The sequence below is a fragment of the Caloenas nicobarica genome, chromosome 3 (genome assembly GCF_036013445.1).
Source record: "Caloenas nicobarica isolate bCalNic1 chromosome 3, bCalNic1.hap1, whole genome shotgun sequence".
In the NCBI taxonomy this organism is placed as follows: domain Eukaryota; kingdom Metazoa; phylum Chordata; class Aves; order Columbiformes; family Columbidae; genus Caloenas; species Caloenas nicobarica.
This window is the reverse complement of record NC_088247.1, coordinates 91,625,162-91,645,831: the sequence shown is the minus strand read 5'-3', so window position 1 is coordinate 91,645,831 and position 20,670 is coordinate 91,625,162. Positions and strand designations below refer to the sequence as shown.

Here is a 20,670-nt window from a genome sequence, read left to right as displayed (position 1 = left end):
ACCTGTCAGAAGCTAACATACCATAACTTAAGAGTCAGACTTAATTATCCAAAGAGACATTTAAAAAAAAGTACATGAAAAATATGACTCAAGAAGTGCGACTATCATATGTATGCACTGTACTCTGTAGTGTATGCAGAGCAACAATGCCAAAATAAAATAATATCCTGAGAAAATTCTAATTAAAAGCCGTTTCTACTTTGCCTATTGTAGCTTACAATCGAAATAATTTTGTTATTAAGGGTTGCTGGTAAATCAACTGCAGAATGTGCTACAAGGACAAATACAATCATTACGTATTTTAACAAAACTTTTTTTTTTCCCATTTGCCTTTCTACTTTTTATGTATAAATCTGATCAGATCACAGTCTCCCAGAAAATGAGTTTTGATTTAATGGTCTATAAAATCAAATTAACTTCTTTGTAAGCTTCACACGGCTGGGTCACCACATCTCTTCTTGCTATGGCTGTTGCAGCGTATTGACCCTTTTGTGTTCTGAAAAAGAACCCACCAGCGGCAACAAAATGTCAGCCTTACTTGATTTCAGGCAAGGAAATCAGTTTTGTTCAGTCTCTCACGCGAGACTATCGAAAAACAAAGAGTTAAACAAGTGACCCAGCTCAACACCTCACCTCATAGTTTGTACCTACCCCACTGCTCTTTCCCCAGAAAGAATCATCTGAGCCTGGCAAACGTTCCAACAAACACACACATGCCTAAGGAATGACCACGTCTCGATGTTTTCTGCTTCTGTGGACTGCTCTCATTTTTCTAAATCTCTTTTTAAGTTTAAGGTAACATGCAACGGAGCCAAAGATGGTCACAAAAAAAACTTTGTGAGGAGAGTACGTGTAAAGGCAAACAAGTTGGTTTTTTGAAATCTACACTTTCAAGATGCCTAATGTGCAAGAAAATCACATAATACATGAAAATAAAATTTGCTACTTTTACAAACAAGCAGGAAAAATATGGAAATACAAACCAAATAATAACAAATTAGTTATTACCTTAATTACACCTATCGAGGAGAGAAGATTATAAAAAAGGTGCAATGTTCACATGTAAACATTATTGTGAGATTCCAAGTAGCACTGGTGGAAACCAAAAGTTTCAAGGAAACAGTGAAACCTATTACTTTAAAAGAATTCAAAATGTAGTAATAGACATTCTTCCTGAAATGTGAAATAATTCTGACTTAATTATAAAAAATGGAGGAGTTGAAAAACTGGTTAACATCAAAATAAAATAAAAACCAAATCATTAGGGCACTCAAAATTTACTAAATACAACAGCAAGTCTTTGCCATATTACAACTGAGTTTGTCTAAACAGCAACACTTGTCCTTTTTTTTTTTTCCCCCAATATCCTTTTATTAGGCCAAAAGATGCATTTCCTCTCCTTACCAGGGAAGACAAAAGGTTAAAGCAACCATTTCAGCCAAATAGCAAGCTGACACTTTCTGATCACAGGACTAGTGCTGAGCACAACCAGGAGCTGTTGCTGTAGTTCACACAAGATGCATCTGCATCTGATCTTAAATTGCACTTGACCTTACGGCAGAGCAACAGCCAATGTACAGTTGAGAGCACTCGAGCCCTTTTAAGCTTTCACCCTTACAGAGCCCCGAGGGATATGTAAAATTAACACCACATTCAGCAAACACGCGTGAACGGCAAAGGACAACGATGTTATTCAGAAACTAGTTTTATCAGCCACCTTGAAAAAAATAATATGAACCCTCGGAACAACTTTTTATTGTGATACCAGTTTTTCATCCCCCTATTTTTAATGATGAGTAGGTGGATTTATGTAGAATAAAAGAGTAAACTGAGTCCTGACTTGCTCTCCCTGCAGTTTAACCTTAGTCTACAGAGCAGCGCTGGGTCAGACAGAAATTGGGCCAGAGTGCATCTGAGAACTGAACTTAATTTGTGTGAACAAACAAGCTTTATTTACAGTATTCTTTCATAAAACCCCAGGCTCAGAGTCTGCATGTTCTTTAAAGACTCCATTTATGTACACTTGAATGCCTATTTAAGCAAAAAACAAGCGAGCTTTCCCATGGAAACCACACTGAGATGTTTTATTTCACACGTACACCACAAACAAGGCTGCTAACTTTCCATAATTTACTGTATTTTCTTAGGCTTGCTATTGTATTTCAGGACCAAATCTTTTGGAGAAGTCGCTTACGCAGGAGGCCACAGACATATAAATAAATGATCCAAGAAAGGCAAAGCCTGAGATGCAAACTGAGAGGAAACGGCATTTTGGCAGCTTGTAAGAAAATTTTAATATTTTTTGTTTCCCTGTTTCTAGCTGAAGGAAGAGGTTAAAATTTTGCATTTAGTTGAGAAACAAGCAATCCGGAGGCATTTGGATTCATATTATTTAATCAAGGCTTGATTCGTCCCTTAGAGTTAAACCAGGCCAGAGGGCAATCCCTGGGCTAAGACAACAGCAGCCTTCAACTACCAGATGCTATCTCCCAGTGAGGAATCTCAGCAAGCCTCAAAGGAGCCAGATGATTTTAAAAACTGCTTAAGAGGGCACAGAGAAAGATAAACTCGATTTTGCAGACTTTATCAGACAGGCATAAATTGGTCCAGTTACTTCAGCAAGAACACAAGTAGTTTGTGAGTGAAGAAGATCCTGCTAAACTGATACTCTGATTTGAGAATTTGCCTTTTAGATTTAGGTGATAATGTGTGCAAGTGTGAATGCATACCATCTACTTCTATATGTATGTATTTTAGGGGAGTAATTTTGCTCCTACTTATAATTCCTACTGGTTGTCTCAAGGTTACAGCAAAGGGTTAAGTCCTAACTTCAAAAGAGATGCCTACCTCTGCTCCAGGGCCACAAAGATAAGCAAGGATACCAAGATTTTCAAGTTTAGCCCTTCAGCTGAAGGGATTGGATGGGCTCACCTGTTTGGAAAACAAAATAAACAAACAAACAAAACCCACAAACAAACAAAAATCCTAAAACCAAACCACCACAAAACCAAAACAACAAAACCAACCCTGGGAGAAGGCTGGGCACAGAATCAAAGTCCCTTTGGCATGAACTTACGACAGCTCTGCCCGTGAATAAGCAGGCTGTGTCGACTTGCTGAAAACAGAGGCAGAGTTTGCCAAAACTGAGGATGAGAAAATCTCTGAGTGGCGGTATTTCAAACTCTGCGGTGCTTCTACATCCTATAAAGCAAGGTGGTATACATGCTGCAGTCTGTGACTGGACAGCTGAAGAATCCAGCTGGTGCAAGAGCAAGAAAAAGCCGTCCTTGGTGGTGTCTTAAGCTACAGTGAGGAAGACGGTGTAAACTGATCCCTCAAGTGTCTGAGAATGAGGGTGGAGAATTAGGTCAGACACCAGAACGTCAAGTGGGAGATCCTGTGGCCCTAGAACAGTAGGGCCAGAAAGATAAACAGAGCTGTGTTGTCTCAAAAGATGCCAAGCACTTGGGAGACCATTTGGCTAAGAGGGAAAAAGACTACATATAAGCAAAACCTAACAGATAGTATTTTGAAACACAAACAAGTTGTCTCTGATTTATCCAGGGCTAAATTTACTTCTGCGGAGCAGAATTACATTGCTTCTAGAGGCTGCATCTTTTATTCATTTGGGGCAGTTTAATTTGGTGCTTAAACTAATATATTTAATTGTAATGCTTTCCTATATATCTACCTATATTCCCATATACTTGGTTCATGACATGGCTACAGTAAAAACAAAGTAGAATGAAAAAGTATTTGGCTGTGCTGAAACCCACTAACCTATTCTAAGAAGTCCTAGCAAATATTTTAAGCACTGTTTACATAAGGTGCTCAATCTTTCTTAAAATATGCTAAGACGTATCATAGCATCATACTTTTCTTGATAGAGATTTATTTATGGTACCTACTCAGGAATCACTAGTTGTTCCTGCAAGCAAAGCGCTTTTAACTAGAGCAGCTTCTGTCTCTTTGCAGCTCAACGATAGTTATTTCAGACATCGCAGCATATTTTCTTCCCCCGCTTCTCATCATCTTTCTCATATTACGTATCCAGTGTAAAATTTAAATGCAAAGGCTCAAACATAAGAGTGAATAACCTCACAAAAAGTACATGTGATAGTAAGTGTACACATTTAGTGCTTTTTAAAAGAACTGTTATAGTACTTCTAAATTTCAAGTGCAGGGCAGAGAAGTCCATTTGTATACACCCACTCAAAAATGAATGCACTTAGCAGACAGCACACAGGTACTTGTAAGCTTCCAGCTGCAAAGAAATGCATTTTGTAGTATGGTCATTAAAAAGCCACAGTAATGCTTCCAGTTACTGTTTCTTTTTTTCCTTTTTTTTTTTTTTTTAAACTAAATACTCGTAATATTCTGCTAGAGAAAAGAAACAAGTCCATTAAAAAAAAAATCGTATTTGATCAAGAAATGGTTCTCCTAGACAGCATGGTAGTAAAACCAAATACTAGCAAAAAATTTATATTACAATGCATCAAAATCCAAAATCAAATGTTACTTGATGTTCTCCATAAAATTTAAATTATTTCAAAATCTGTAAACACTTCAGTCAATTGTTGTTTGCTTCCATCCTTTCCAAATTACAATCAGTCTCTGACCATGCCATTCATTTGATTTACTCAGCCTGAACTATTTTCATTCGGCTCTTATTTATGCATCTTTGCTAATTCAATTTAATCTTCTGATTGTCATTCAAAACATTCATTCCAATATGCCTTATTATTTATGCAGTTTGATGCCTTTACGTGCTGAACAACTGATAATCAGCCTGCTTAAATCTGTTGCTGTTGTAACATTTTTACACTTTGCAAAATCAAAATACGGCAGCAAGGCCGTTGCCCATATTGCGCCATTCAGGTAAAATCTGTTTTGCTTCATTAGAAGACGGGGATAATATCTAGCACCCAAAAGGGGCAGCACTGTCCCCGGCAGCTTGCCCTTGCAACATGACCACTCTGGGGAGGCCGTCCTGTCATCTTTAACTGGAGGGGATGCTCAGGCTGAAGTGGTGTCTCCCCATTCTGAACCGAGGGCTTGTAGAAAGACTGCAGAGGAAACAGTCTGAGGTTCTCTGCTTCGAGCCAACAGAAGAAGCAGTAAAAAAAAAAAAAAAAAAAAAAAAAAAAGGCATTCAGGCTTTCAGGTAACTTTCTGAAGTTCTGACAAACTGCCTCTTATGCTGTACTGGTGGTTTGCTCTACCTTCTCCTGTTCTTCCGTGTCTTTTTATCTATTACAGCCTTATTCCACATCTTTCAGGTTTTTCTTCCTTGCTCTCCCCATCTCACGTGCTTCTCTTCAGGGTGCTCCCCCCCAAAGCCACGGAGTTAGTTGACCGACTGCTACCATGCAGATGGCTCTGGCTGGGGGCTGTCTTGTCTGCTTAGATTGGAAGCTCCTTGGAGCAGAGATTGTCACCACTCTGTGCCTGTACAGCGCCTGGCAGACACAGCCTTCTCTTGATCAGCCCTCTGGCACTCATGTAATGAGCATGAGTAATTAAGTATCTGTCTGTACTCATATACAGGAATGCAAAGACTGTGTAAGAATGAAAACAGGTTCAGCTTTTATAACGCTGGAAACGTACAGTTACATCCATGAAATTTCTACCGACAGATGATCGGGTAACAAACGGAATATTTCGTAGGAAACAGCAATCTGACTTACTTGGCTCTCTTGGCCATTTCGTTGCCATCCCAACGGGGGCTGTATGGGTAATTCTTCTGGGCCTGGGAGTATAGCTGGCCACTGTTAGTGAAGTGGTAGACGGACTGAAATGTTAAGGTTGGTTGGTCTCGAGGAAAATACAGGGGTAGGTCAACTGAAATTAAAACCAAAAAAAAGAAAGAAGAGTCATAAAAACATACCATTGCCTTTTTTTTTTTTTTTTAAACTGGGAACATATCATTCATTTCTCCTGAAATGTGACAGAAAAGGAAAAATTGATTATTACTTCTAAAATATACTTCTGTATTTCTTATAAGTAATGATTCCAACATATTGCTGTATGGGACACTTCATCAAAACATTTTTGTAAAGTACATAATTAAAAAACCTGTTCACCTAGTGTATTTCTATGTTAATCATAACGTTTACACCATGATTGTTTTGTTATAGAAAAAATAAGAGTTATTTTCCTTTAGGGTGAAATTTTCCTTTTCAAAAATTTACAAAATACATTCTTTTTATCTGCTTCAGCCAATTCATTTTAGTGCCCCTATGGACATCAAAAGCATTATCATTCCCATTTTACAGCTGTCTGAGACCTAAAGTGGATAAATGATTTGATAGAGGATATAGAAAGATCAGTCACATGAGTTGGAAAAGATCTCAACTTGCTGTCATCTGCTAGACAAAAAAACCCCCACAAAACCAAACACACACTGCAGAGTCATTAATACCCAAAATATCTCACTAAAAATAAAAATCAGAACCTCTTAGTTCCCTTTGCTTATCACTGTCTCGTGATCAGCTAGGTCTGGCAGAACAATAGAATAGTCTACAACAGTTAATAATATGGTCAGAAATTGGGTTTTGACTTAAACTATAAACCTAGCAATGAAAAAGTTAACAGAAAAATGTGGATTTCTTTTCAAGGTGTAGACTTCATTTACAAAGCACCTACAACCATACTTTTTCTTATCCTCCAAATCACAATACTTTAATTCTGTACAATGAAAGAACACTGCAATGGAACAGTGACTCCCTAAAAATCTTAAATATTTTCTTCCTATTGTTATATCAATGAGTGAAATAAATAAGATTATAACTCGTTCATAGAAGCCTGGGTTCTTAGTATTCTCTCATGGCCCTTTTTCAAGACAAGGAAAGATTCCCAAGTTAATAAATGGGTTGTAATAGCTGATGTAGGAATCAAAGCAAGTGGCAAAATCAGTACAAACAGAATTTGAAGACAGCAGAAGGAACATTACAGGACTAAACCCATCCTCAGGCGGAACAGGTTCTCGCCTCCAGTACGCCCCGTAACGCACTGTATTTTCTACTTTTACACACTTCACGGAGCAGAGATTCCAGCACTTCCTTTGAAACCTCTGCTCATGGACTCAGATACTGGCAGAAGAATTTTCTTTTTCTAGCTCCCATGCAATCGTCCTGCCAGCCTCTTCATTTTTCAGTTCTTCTAATCATGTCTGAATACTCAGATGAGCACCAGCCAACCCATAGCTCCTCCTCCCCTAAAGGACCCTGCAAACTCTATGAGTAAAACCGTTTGTAGCCATGAAGTACATAGAACTGAATGTGATACTCCAGCTGGAGTCTCAAAATACAACTAATCACCGTGGACAACAGTGTTTTCTCAGTTCAGGACCAGGCGTCTGAGCTACACGTGGTGACTCAGCTCACGCAGCAGCTTCCAGCAGATATTTAAGTGTTAATGACAAGGGCAGAGTTCCGCTAATTTGAGGGCAGGTCACCACTGTGACAAAGGTTGGACTCAAAGGTTGCTCCGTCAAATTCCTCTTTATAACGTGATTATTGAATAACAACCCTGAAAAACATCGGCGTATCGAGGCCATTTATCAGCGAGCGAGCCGGCTCCTCCCCGCGCGGGTGGGTGGAACGCGTGTGCCGCAGCTGCTGAAGGACTTCGCCCTGGAAAAGAGTGTGAACCAAGGAGACAGGCTCTCTGCTTTAACATTATAGACATACTTCTTCAGCTCGGAGCGCTTAAACTCTGCCCCTCCAGTGCATCTTTTTCCTCCTTAAGTACCAGCTCTTTAAAGGAAAGCTACTTTGTGTACTTGTGTATTTTATCACTCCCTGAAAGGAGTAACGAACTTCAGCAAAACACTTGAGTTATAGTTCAGTCCTTACATTTAACTTTTTACTTAAGAATTTCTGACTTTCATTAACTATCCTTTGAAAACCTCTGTCTACATAATGGAGGCAAGCAGCAGCAGTTTTCTTCCTGTTACCTAAAACTAAAGGTTTGCACTTAAGAGAAGGTATCTAACACTAGAAACGCTGTTTAAACAGATAATGTAGACATTGCTATCACTACAGAGATGCTTCCATTAATTATGAGAAGCTTTTCTTTTATAAAAATATTTTTCCAGCACTGCTATCACCAAAATATAACAGAAAACATTGCCTTATTTTAATAATCAAAACCTGTGTAGGAATTTTCAGGAATTACGTTATAAACTGTTAAACCAGATAATAAAATTAGATTTAAAGTTGTGCGTCCCACATCTGGCCAACAGCAGTATCATCCTGAACGGCAAGCAGAGTTTTGGAAAATTTGACCTGCCTTTGATGTCTAACACTACCTTTCACTTAAAATCACCGAACTCCCACTTTTCTGACCCAAGTGTTTCCTTAACAGAGATGTGAGATGAGCCTAGACCAAGGAAAAAAACCTGTCCCTAATTCTGGAACACAACCACACCTAAAAGACCAGTAAACAGGAAATAGCCTTGAGTTGTAAAGTGTTATTATACGCATCTCAAGGTAGCCAGCTATTATTTCAGCAGTAGGAAGGGAAGGCAAGAACTCGCTTCCGTCGCAGTGGATGCCCGTTCACTGGCACTTTGAGTGTACAGAGAGCTTGGACTTGGGGTGGTTTATTGTACACGAAAAATCAGCAAATACCATTGGTAATCAATGCTAACAAGGTGCTTTGAAGATAAAAGGTCAAATTCTGCTCATAGTTGCACAGGTTGATAAAGAAAACTTTCCTGCTTACCTGGTCATATATGCAATCTGACTCTCAATCTGTGCATTAATACAAAATCAGACCTGCCTTCATGGGATATGCAAGGTAGCAAAGGTAAGCATTAGCATAATTATACCCTAGACAACATTTACACTTTATCATGAAAAAAGCATCAGTTAGAAATGGCACACTGCTTCTGTAAATCAACACCTGAACTAGGCAAACTATAAAAGCACACTTTGGTTTGGTATGCTAGTTACCCAAGAACTACAAAAACATATTCATGCTGAACACAAGTACTATTTCCAAATAACAGCTGACTCACAAAGTACCCTGGTGATATGTCTGCAGAAAATAAGCTGATGACTCATGTCTGTAAATTCCTGAAAGTACCAACAGACCCCTTGCTTAGTCATCTTTTGCTTGGATGCTGGGTTCACCAGCTCTGTAAACTATAATGAGGGATCTAGCTCTTAGTAGGACTCTCTCTCCCTTTTTTCCTCTCTTCTAAGCAGTGCGAATTATCTCCCTAAAAATAACTTCATCTATGTGAGTCACTTCAACTAGCATGCTTATACAAGTCATGCAGTTAAGCAGTAATATTTGGTTATGAAGTTAAAAATCTTGCTGTCAAACTCAAGATTTAAAATGAAAATTATGTCAGAGGAAGTCCCATTTATCCCTTCTCTCACAGAATTAGAAACATTTCCTTTGGAAAATTTAAACAATTAGCTCATTCAGGAAAATAAAGCTTTCTAATTCAGTTCCATACTCAAGCGTAATTTAATCCTGATGATTTCTTACTTTGGCTTTCCTAAGCATTGCACTATTAATATAAATGGAGCTCAAAGAAGCCGACTGGAGAAAGAAGCCAATACCACAGTAAAACACTGCTTCCTCCTATGTTACAATTTACAGATAATTTTTTAAAAGTCAAGTTTTAGAAAGCCATGGTGCAGGGAAAATCACGTCTTCAGGAAAGCTCTCCATGAGCAGAACTTAGAGGGCTGTTTTTGGCAATTAAACATTGAGTAAACTCTTCAGTGATTGAACCCTAATTTTCCCACACGGTTCATAAGAAAGCAAAAGAAAAAGGACTTGCTTGTTGAGAATGAGTCATGTTGTAAAGAAACTTAATTACAGTTTATAAATAGTTGAAGTTGCTCTCTTTTTGAAACATAAGAAACTATCGAGAAGTAACACACAAATTTGCTTCTCTTGACTTAGCATTTAATGCAAACATATATTCAAAACATAGTTATCTTAAACTCCAAATCCTGATTCATTAATAACTAAAAAACTGTGCAATGAATCAGTAAGGCTTAATTGTTCATTTTCTTAAAGAACACCCATACTGAGATTCGGAACAGGTTGCCTAGTTTGTTAAGCTTACGTCAACAACTAGAGTTGCTTTCAACAGTCTTATTTACTCTAAAGTAATATCTTTACCATCTTACTGTTTTTTTCAAACAGGGTACGAAATGTGAAAGGGATGTCTTCACAAAAGCACATCCTAGTGCTGCTATGAGGGTTCTGAAGAAAAATGATCAGAAGGAAAAGGCAGGTTTACCTTGCCCTTAAGCACTGGAGAGATGGAAAAACAAAACCATGCTTGAAATACATGCTGCCCATACAAGTATTTCACAGTACTTCGATGGCAATATTTAGAAATTTTTCCATACGCTGTTGCCATTCTAGAGAAAAGGTTTATTCATCCTTTGTAAGGCAATGGGCAAATCTACATATTTGTTTTCACAGAAGTCAACATTCACTCACTGAATGTGACGCACCATTTCAATGCTTGGATGATACTATACTGGCTATCTTATTAACCTTTGGGACGCTTGAAACACAGCATTCTTTCCAGTTCAGGTCCCAGGCTGGGCAGAGCAGGCCAAAGGAGACACTGGTCTGTTTGCCTCACCTGACAGGCTCTATCCCTCTGCATTTATTTACTGCACAACACTGAAGCCTTGCTCTGATTAAATATGTATTCATTTCTGCATGAACTTTTCAATGTGATCATTCTAATAATCACAAGGGATGATGATAGCTACATAAAATATTTTTAAAATTGTTTCACAGCACCTTCATGAGTTGAGAGGCTATCAGATTTCAGATATCAGATTCCAGACTAGAAATGACAGAACAAGGAAGGAGAGTCAACTTGTCTACTGATGCTGAGTGCCGGCCTGTAGGATCCAATTCTTCCGAGACTTAATAGTAGATAATAATTTATACAGCCAAACACAAATCCTTCAAATGTCAACTGCCATAGTAGGTAATTCAGCAGCAATGACGACTGGACTTGCGAAAAGTTTTGCTTAAATTAATTCACCAGAAAAACAAGAAGGGTACAGGAAAGATGTGCCAAACCCAAATCTCCAGAGAACACTGAACAATCTTAGCCTGATACTGTCCGTTCTCTTCCCAAAATCCCCTGACTCACTCCTTACTTATCATCCAACTATGGCCTGGGATTGACTCTGCATTCAAGTACATCTTGATGAAATAACTAATGGAAACAGGAAACATGTATTCCAGACTCGAGAACTGTCTCTTATTAGTATATATTAATCATATTCTTGCTTGTTCTTTTTTTTTTTGGTTTACTGAATTTCACATTCTCTCTGCCTTTGCTTGCAACCGAGCTCACACTGCTGAGAAAAACAGCTTGTGGATTGGAACTCACTGCCTCAAACTGAAAAGTTTCTCAAATGCAGAACTCTCCAGTTTTCACGATGTGTTAACGTGGACGAGACCCATGTGAATTTACAACGCGACTTAGTGGTAACAGTGATACCATATTATATAATACTCCATACACATCTATTAAGCTTTATTTAAAAAGGAAATTTTCTAGTAGATTTTCTGACATGACTTCTCCTATGGGAAAGCTGTTCCAGACAGTCTGTATGATGGGTGAAAAATCTTTACCTAATTTCAAGGGAAAACAGCTATCTTCAGTTTTTACACAGAAATTCCAGTACAGAAGGCCTTTTAGGATCATACTGGTCACTGCGCCTACTGAGAAGCCTGAATAGATTCAGCCACAAGAATTTTGGGGACTGTAGCAGCTGGCAGGAATCTCTGCAGGGCAAGATTTCAGGCCATTTTGCTTAGTGAATCTTTCTTCAACTCTGGTGTGCTGGATGCCTTTACCCTATGCTCTGCTGGCAAAAAATAAAAGGGTGAATTTGGCTCAAAACACAGAATTACTAAATGCCACAGCTATCCTGCTTTGGTGCGTGATGATGTAGCCTTGCAAGAATGAGAGAGCAAGGATGACAAACAACATATCAATGGCATTAGTGTGGGACTGCACGTTAATGGAGCACAGGCTTGGAATGTGAATTTATTAAATATTATTAGGGCTAACATGCCTTCTGGACAAAAACAGGTTCTTTGCAGGAAGATGCTATTTTGAAATCAACATTTCAAAATTTCAAATCTGAAATGAAAATCTGTTTATGGAATTTTAGCTGAGACACTTATGGCACTTTGGGTGTGTTGGTAAACACAGCTGGTTTCAAAATAATTGCTATGGGAAATATCCAGCCCATTGATAAAGTCAACACTTCGACAGTAAATGCAAAGATTACTTACATGCAAAATACTTCCAAACAAATGCTACGAAAATACAAGTACTATGAAAAACATACAACTACATTTTTTCTTAACTGCATCAGTTAAATATCAACTGAATGTACAATATTAATGAATGGAAGATAAACATTGAAATGTAACTGTAAAAAAATGGCAATATTTGGGATTATAACAATGTATTTGAATATAAGAAATTCACAGTTTCTTGTTTTGTATTGGGAAATGGGTCTGGCAACAGAACTCACTAAGGAGCCAGTCCTGTAACTGCTTTTGTAAAATTATTTATCCTCATAACAAAACAAGATCTTCTTGGCCTTTGTCTGTGAGTATAATATTCAAAATGGGAAGAGAATCCACTGAGATGTTTAGAAGATAAGGTTATCAGAAGGTCATTAGGAAGAATTCAACTGGGTAAGAAAGGAGGAAAACGGCTGAGGAACCTTTTCTTTAGCACAGGTTTAACACGTTCCCCCAGAACACGAGGCGGCTGACAGCACTTACTGGAAGCCCTGACAAATGCCCTGTCCGCAGTAACTTTGGTGATGTTCATTGTGACATTAAGGAATGCTTCAAAGAATATAATTTTTCCTTATTTCTTCCTTCTTCTTTTAACCAGACAGGAATGACTTTCAGTTACTGTCAGTCCAAGCTTGATTTGAAGTTAGAGTTAATTCTCCTTTTCATATTAAAAAAAAAAATTGCACCAATAGTATGTTGCTTTCCCTGATGTGATCACTCTCAGAGAGCCCTTAAATATTTCTGAAGAACGGAAACAATGACTTGTGATGGATTAAACTATTCCTACAGAGAGTAGATTTGTTTACTTGTGGATTTCAATAAGACTAGAATAAGTTTATCACTTAGTTTTCTTTGTTTTGGTTTGTTAGGTGGCTTTTTATATATATATTTTTTAATATAGAGCATGCAACTTGTTTTTATTTGAAGAGGACTGCATGACACTGCTGTATGTATCTTGTGGTTCTCATTCCACTGATAACGGGAACTACAATACAGCCTAGGCACCAATGGCAACTAGATTGATGAATGCTGTTGTTTTGATTTTCTTTCAACATAAGCAGATGATACAGTTGTAAAAATATCCCATGTCTTTACTGTAACCTGTATCTTCCTTTTTAAGTACTCCATCCTTCACATAAATACAGCATTTAAAAAAAATTCAAGAAAACTATTTTAAATACCTTAAGTTACAGTCATGTGCTACAGAGTATCTAATTCTTCATCTAGTCTTGCAGAGGAACTAAGTAACAGATCGAATCAAGATATTCTTCAAGCAGTTTCCAGCAATGTGGTCAAAGACCATTAAAAAAGGTGACGTAACTTAACTAAAAAATGGCTTTATAATGTCTTCTTGCTTTGGAGTGTCATCACCCACCTCAACTAAGTCATACTCTTTTGGACTTCTACAGCAAGACTGGACTACTTCCTAAAAACATGCCATGGAATGTCTCATAATCCTATACTGAGCCCCCCAAAAATGCCATAATGGCCTCACAGGTCTTGTCTTCCTCTAATTCCTTTAACCGTGACTATTTTAATTAAGAGAAAGGCTTTTTATTTTTACCTCACTAGTTTCATCTAGTGACATCTATTTAGCTTTATTTTTACTTCAAATTCTCAAAAGATCTTCATTCCCTCCCCCTTCCGTTTTTATTTCCTTTTATTGTTTCTGCTGTAACAGTTTCTATAGTAACTTCTCTAAGTGGTGATGAGATTGATGCTACTAAAAGCTGCATCTGTTCCATCTGAATTGCTTGAAGCTTACACTTCAAATACAGTTGCAGTTGTTACAGACATAAAAAGCAAGTTGTGCCCTTCCTTGGCACAGGCTGGTGACCACAGCACGTTACTGGTGGAGAAAAGGCAAAAACTTTTCCCCTGCTTTCCCAGTACAGAGATGCACTGCTAAAAGCCGAGAAGTTCTACATTACTTTCCAGCAGGACAGGACAACTTTTAAAGCATGTTTTCACCTGAAAAGCAGCTGTGCAAAACCACTGGCTTGTCTCGCTGATACTTTATTAAGCTTGTGAGGCTTGCAAATAAGATATTTTTCCTGTTCTAAATGCTGCCTGGGATTTGAAAGGAAACCGATTTATTTCATTCTCATCTGTGATCAGCGTGACATTATTCTGCAGGTCAAGAGGAGCCTTTGCTGACACAAAAGGACCCTCTGCCGACACATATGCTGTCCTGTTCTTCCAAGCACCGCTCCATGCAGGCTTACAGCTTTCAAATCACAATGCAGTGTAAGCCTGCCCAACCCAACCAGCCAGCTAAGCTACTCCAAATATTTTGAAACTGAAATCTACTTTACTGCAATATAGGCCCATGGCTTCTTCCCACTCCAAAATGTCATAATTTATCCCTTTTGCCCTTGAAGCCACCTTTCGCACTTAGCTCTCTAGTATCTTTTCATGACCTAAAGAACTAGTTTGCGGAACATATTCTTTTACGCCATGCTTTCTAGACTACTTGTCATTTTTAGTGCTGTCTTGTGAATACTCCATTTGGGGCTGAAGCAAGACAAATAGCAGGATCACAACCCTAAGCTTCAGGGAGCAGACACTGGGCTGTTCAGGAATCTTGCTTCTCCCATGGAAGAATCCTACGGGACAATGGTCCTAGAGAGAAGAGGGCTTTGTCATAACCTCCTCCAAACTCAAGAATGGTGCATCCTAATGAGCAGAAAGTCAAGCAGGAGGCCTACAAGGATGAAAGAGGAGCTCTTGATAAAACTCAAACATAAAAAGGAAGCACATAAGATGTGGATGCTCCCTGAGCATCCAGAGACTGGGTTATGAATGTCAAAGCTCACCTGGAGTTAAACCTGGCAAGGGGGTTTACAGACAAGAAGACAGGCTGCTGCAGGAAGAGCATCAGCAACAGGAGGACTAAGGAAAACGTGGGGCTGCTGCTGAATGGGGCAGGGGAAGTGGTGACAAAGGAGACAAATGCAATTTAAGCATTCCCTCCTTTCCTCATCTAGACATTTAAGCATCTTTGTGATCAGCTCCAGCTTTAAACCAATCTTTTACCAAAGTAAATGATATTTACCTGTTTGACAAAAGGCATGCAGCAGCTGCCTTCGTGTGCTATTGCTGTGATACATATGCATTCTGATTGAAAGTTTACTTTGCTGACAAAGCAATTGCTACTGGGGAGAAAGAGGAAGGAGACAGGGAAGAAGGATTAAAAAAAAAAGTTTCTTTGATGCGGCTCTTATTTCTAGAAATTTCATATCTCTAATAATCATATGGTGTTCTATATTAGCCTCTTTTTTTTCTGAAAGCATTGCCTGGTACTGAACCCAGGACTGATCCCTGTGAAACCCATGCTCATCATCTCCTTTCCACACTAAAACAAAAATATTTGCTTTCTACTTGTTACTATGAGCAATTTTCAACTTGCTGCATCTCACGCCTTTAATGTAGTTCTCACCTTAGAGAAAAATTATCTGTGAACGCCATGTGAGACGATTTCAAAGCATGTAGACACAAGACAGAGTAAGAAGAAAAAGTACCATGATCTGTACTAAAGTCCCAGTTCTGTCAATGACTTTTTGTGACCTAATTACTTTTTTTGAAAAATGAGAGTGGATAAAATAGGATTATATCACTTCCCTATCTCAGGCATCTTATTCTGAGAATTTATTGGTTATCTGCCATATACTTGGGCACACAGTAGTAGTACTCTAGATATATCTATTAGATAAGAAAAAGCAATAGTTCACTTTTCTGAAAAGTGCAATTTCAGAAGTTATTACAAGCCTTTCAGTTAATTTGTTAAAGTGCTTGTAGTTCCTGGAAGAACATCAATTAACATCTACAGCAATATACTACGGTTTTAAAGGTATAGCACATATATGTGTTTCTCAGAAATTAGCACCCACAGCAAAGTGACACTTAAAAATACTTTGCCAGTTCACCCATGTAAAGCCATCATAAAACACTTGTAAAACCTAACTCTTATCACAACTATTGTTTCTTGTTTGCTGCTGTTCATATCAAGGTTTATGAATCACCTTGTGTCCATTCTCCCTTTTTTAGAAGAACTCAAAAGATGAACCTAAAACAAGTTTATTGTGAATGGCGCGATTACAAAATGAACACAGAGAAACACAAAAAGAGGAAAAGAAAACCTTTGTTTTCAGATTTGCTTGCATCCATTATGAATACCTAAAAATGGTAAATCTCATTCAGCTCACGTACAAGTAAATACCCAGGACGGAATCAAAGGAACACGATGTTTAATGTACTCTTAATGACAAAAATTAAATTATCAGCTTTCAATATAAATCTAATTGGCAGCGTCCCTTAAAGGAGAAAAATACGCAATGAGGAAAAATGATCAGCAGAAGGCTAATTAATTTTCCAAATGCTGCAATTGAGTCCTGGGATTAGTCCCTGCCTACGTCTGGTTAAGTGCAGAGCTGTGTGCCTGTGACTTAGGCTACTTTTCCATTGCACTGCCTGATCCCGCAGCACTACAGCCTACCCGCAGCTTTCAGCAACTTCAGTTCAGCGATATGCTCCTCCCTACCCAGGAACTGTCAGAAAACGCTTTGTTTTGTGGTGATTAAAACAACGTGCAAAGTTTTGAAGAGATGCCCCCTGCTTAGGGCATGTTTTGCTATAGGCAGAACAACATGTCCTTAGGAACTTTCAAGACCAGATTCAAAGAAATAAATGGTACCGACTAGAAGCACTAAGAGCCAGAGGAAAAAGTCACCTCATGAGAGACACTTACCTGCTTGCTGAACAGTCAAAAAATTGCTCCCAAGCATTAGATGCTTTTGACTTCTGCTGGCCAGTTTTACATCACTGGGGCTTTATTAATCCCCAGTTTATCATTTAAGAACAAAATGACACCCCTATACAATCTTCACAGACTTTTTTTTGTCAGTATTGACCTTCTCATACTGGACTCCTAAAACATGTATTTGTTTTGCTTGACATTTCTGCTGAAATATCCTGCTTTCCTGACACTACCAGACATCGCTCCATTCTCCTATAACTTGTTATTTGCATTGTCATGTCCTCTCATTTTTCCTTATCCCTTAGTTTTCACAGAGTCATGAATTCCCATTTTCATCTAAGGAACAATGAGATGAATAAAATAAAAGCACTGTGTAAGGAAGCCAAAACACCTCAGCAGAGAAAAGCTCAACACTTGGCCCTTTTTCAGGAAACAACTGGTACAGACAACAGTTCATTTTTGCATACCTTCCCTTAAAGAGGCTTCTTTTTCCCTGAAGAAATAGAGCCAATGCAATCTTAATTTCCTCTAAATATTTTTTTTTCCTAGAATTTTAAGTGTTAATTGTGATGACTGTCAGGCACTGATATTGATGAAGAAGAGCTACTCTTGAAGGCCTTCCTTTCAGCATCCAAAAGGTATGTGAGCAAGTCTTACATGACAGAAAACTGAAAAAAACACATCTCTAAACCTACCAACCCCACTCAGATGGTTATTCATACTCTAGTAGCACACAGGAGTCATTGAGCATATTCCAACTGCATTAAATACATCGAAACAACAAATGCTAATTACTTCTCGCTTTTACACTTAGCAAGATCTATAGGTCCTATATAGCAGAGAGGGCTGTATGGCCAAAACTACAGGCAGATAAAGGTTTACTGAAATATTTACAGGAATGTTTACACGGAACAGTCTTACATTCTGGGTTCCAAATTGCTCAGATAAATATTTCTTAAAACATTTTTATTATCTCTGTGACTGTGAAGTTATTGTGGTTGGCATGTGATTTTTCAAATAGGAATCAGCAGAAGCTATTCCAAAACCAGCAATAAATACAATCTTAGATGAAGGAAAACGTATTTGCCTTCTCACATAAGCTCTCCTAAACCCAAATAGCAAACACTAAGTGATCAGACACACGTTCATCTAGGAAAAAAATCTTCCATTTAAGACCGTACCAAACCTCCTTGCTAGCCATTTACTACCAGAAAGTCTAACTTGTTTATTTAAACAGCTGCAGGAGGAACAGATGAAGGAGCTGACGAATGTTCATTAACTCCATTCTGTTGACTTTCCAGAGGTGAGGCAATCTCCTTTAAAGGGAAGGTGACATGTTAAACTATACCGGGTGCCTGAAAAAATTAACATTTACCTAAATTCTAAAGGTTATTGTTGCTCTACAGAATGAGTAAAACAATATCTGAGGCCTAATGAGTTAATTCTGCTTGGAAAGGGAACTGACAGAACAAATTACTTCTTCAACAAAAATGTGTTTATTTACAGTAAGTGAGCATACATTCCTCTTTCTCTGAACACAACTGGAATAAACTGCACTTTCTTTACACAGTAGCTACTAATTCCCTTTCCCAAAATACCCTATTTTTGCCTGTCCTCCCAAGCTCCATCTGACAAACATGGCTACGAGAAACTGTTTGTGTCTTTATTTTCCAAGCTGCTTTCTGAGGCTGTGGACAGATGTGCTAATCCAGACCCAAAAGTGGTTAATGTGAGCAAACCCCAACTGTTAGCTCAGGCCATCAATTCAAACCATGTTAAGTTGACTGCATTGGCACAAATTGATCTGCTGACGTGTACAGGTAGCAATAACTGAACAGGAATGCATCAGAAGCTGGCACTGATGACTTGATAGAATCATAGAATGTCCTGAGTTGGAAGGGACCCACAACTCCTGTCCCTGGACAGGACAACCCCACAGGTCACACCGTGTGTCTGAGGGCTTGTCCAGTCTCTTCTTGAACACTGTCAGGCTTGGGGCTGTGACAGCTCCCTGGGGAGCCTGTTCCAGTGCTCCTCCACCCTCTGGGTGAAGAACCTTTTCCTAATGTCCAACCTCAACCTCCCTGGCACATCTTCCTGCCATTCCCTTGGGTTCCGTCATTGGTCACTAAAGAGAAGAGCTCAGCATCGGCCCCTCCTTCTCCCATTGTGAGGAAGCTGCAAACCGCTATGAGGTCTCCTCTCAGGCTTATCTTCTCCAGGAGCTTAAGCTGCTCCTCACACAAATTCCACCAAAAAACCCTGAAGCCAGAAACAGGTGTCTGCCCAAAGCCTGGTATAGGTATAACCTCCTACAACCCAGTTAATGCTCTAGCTCTTTGCTTGCTTCTCTCTCCTGTGTAGAAACCTCCTTCTTGCTGAGACACTGCCTATTTCTGATTTATTCTCTGACAGAGGTAACCACGTACCTGCACAGATGGGTAAGAGGGCCGACAAAAAGCTACTTCAGTTGGCACTTCCATAGCAAGAAAGCTTGTTAATTACATCTTAGCTTTTACATGACCAGTACTTTGGACCTCCTGGTTCACTGGTATTATCCAAGACAGAAGCTGAAAGCCCTCATCGTTAGCCAAGGTCAGTGGCAGCATGTGTTCCCACCAACTTCACCTAAGTCTGAGGTCCCATACAAACCTAAGATACAAATGCTGGCAGCTGCCAACATTCTCCATCCCCTGAAATACTGTTCAAAGAAACAAAAACCTTTTTTGGTTTAATATCTGTCCTTTTCAAGATGTCTTAAACATCCACTAACACAAGCAGTGTTTCACATGCTATTGCAACCAGTCCAACTTCTGTCCATCTCCTTTGTGCTGATAACCTAAAAAATCTTGTAAGATAAAAGTTCATCTTTGAAAAGTCTATATACAGGTTCTTTTGGAGTCTTATTCTTGTGCCCATATCAATAAGACTACTTAATTGTTAATTGTGCACAGGTAATGTAGCTTGTATTTATATTTATATACGGCATCAATACACAGAATGTATGCAGGAACAAGAATATGAAGAAATCTCTCTCTCCAAAAACTAGTCATACATGATTTATAAACAAGAAGCAAAAGAAATCAGCAGTATATTGAAGTTTACTTACAAAGCTTTATACCGAGACCTGCTCATAAGCAGTATTAATATCAAAAGCACTAAGCCTGATTAACGATTTCCTCTTCCATGTGGATGCACGAACTTCTCTGAATGTTTATTTCTTCTGTCATATATTTGAAAGGCACTTGATCAATTTTTAGAACTAAACCACTAAAGCAACAGTTCCTTTGACTGTTCTTTGATCTCATGTAACAACTTCAGCGGCCACATTAATCTAATGATTAAGTTTGCAATTAGGTAGCTCTCCTGTGTTTTAAGGTAGAGTGGGTAGACTTTGCTCTTCATTCTGTAACTATTACACAAATCTTTTTTTTTTTTATTAACAAGTGAAATTGTTCTGAGCTTATTGGGCCTCAGCAATCCAGAACTACTTTCCCGTTTCTCTCCTCTTAACTTTAATTCAGTTTACTCAATAAAACTATTCTAATTTCACTTTACTTCTAATGTGTTTTGCTCACTAGTTTCAAAACAAA

General features: G+C 38.5%; 1 protein-coding gene across 2 annotated transcripts in view; it reads right to left on the bottom strand.

Annotated features, from left to right (window-relative positions):
- The window catches only part of BABAM2 (BRISC and BRCA1 A complex member 2), a 174,147-nt gene that overhangs the window by 18,842 nt on the left and 134,635 nt on the right, over positions 1-20,670 (bottom strand). For both annotated transcript variants that reach the window (XM_065630389.1, XM_065630390.1), the window contains exon 11: positions 5,688-5,841. In XM_065630389.1, the coding sequence (XP_065486461.1) occupies positions 5,688-5,841 (154 nt within the window). The remainder of the gene's footprint in view (positions 1-5,687; positions 5,842-20,670) is intronic.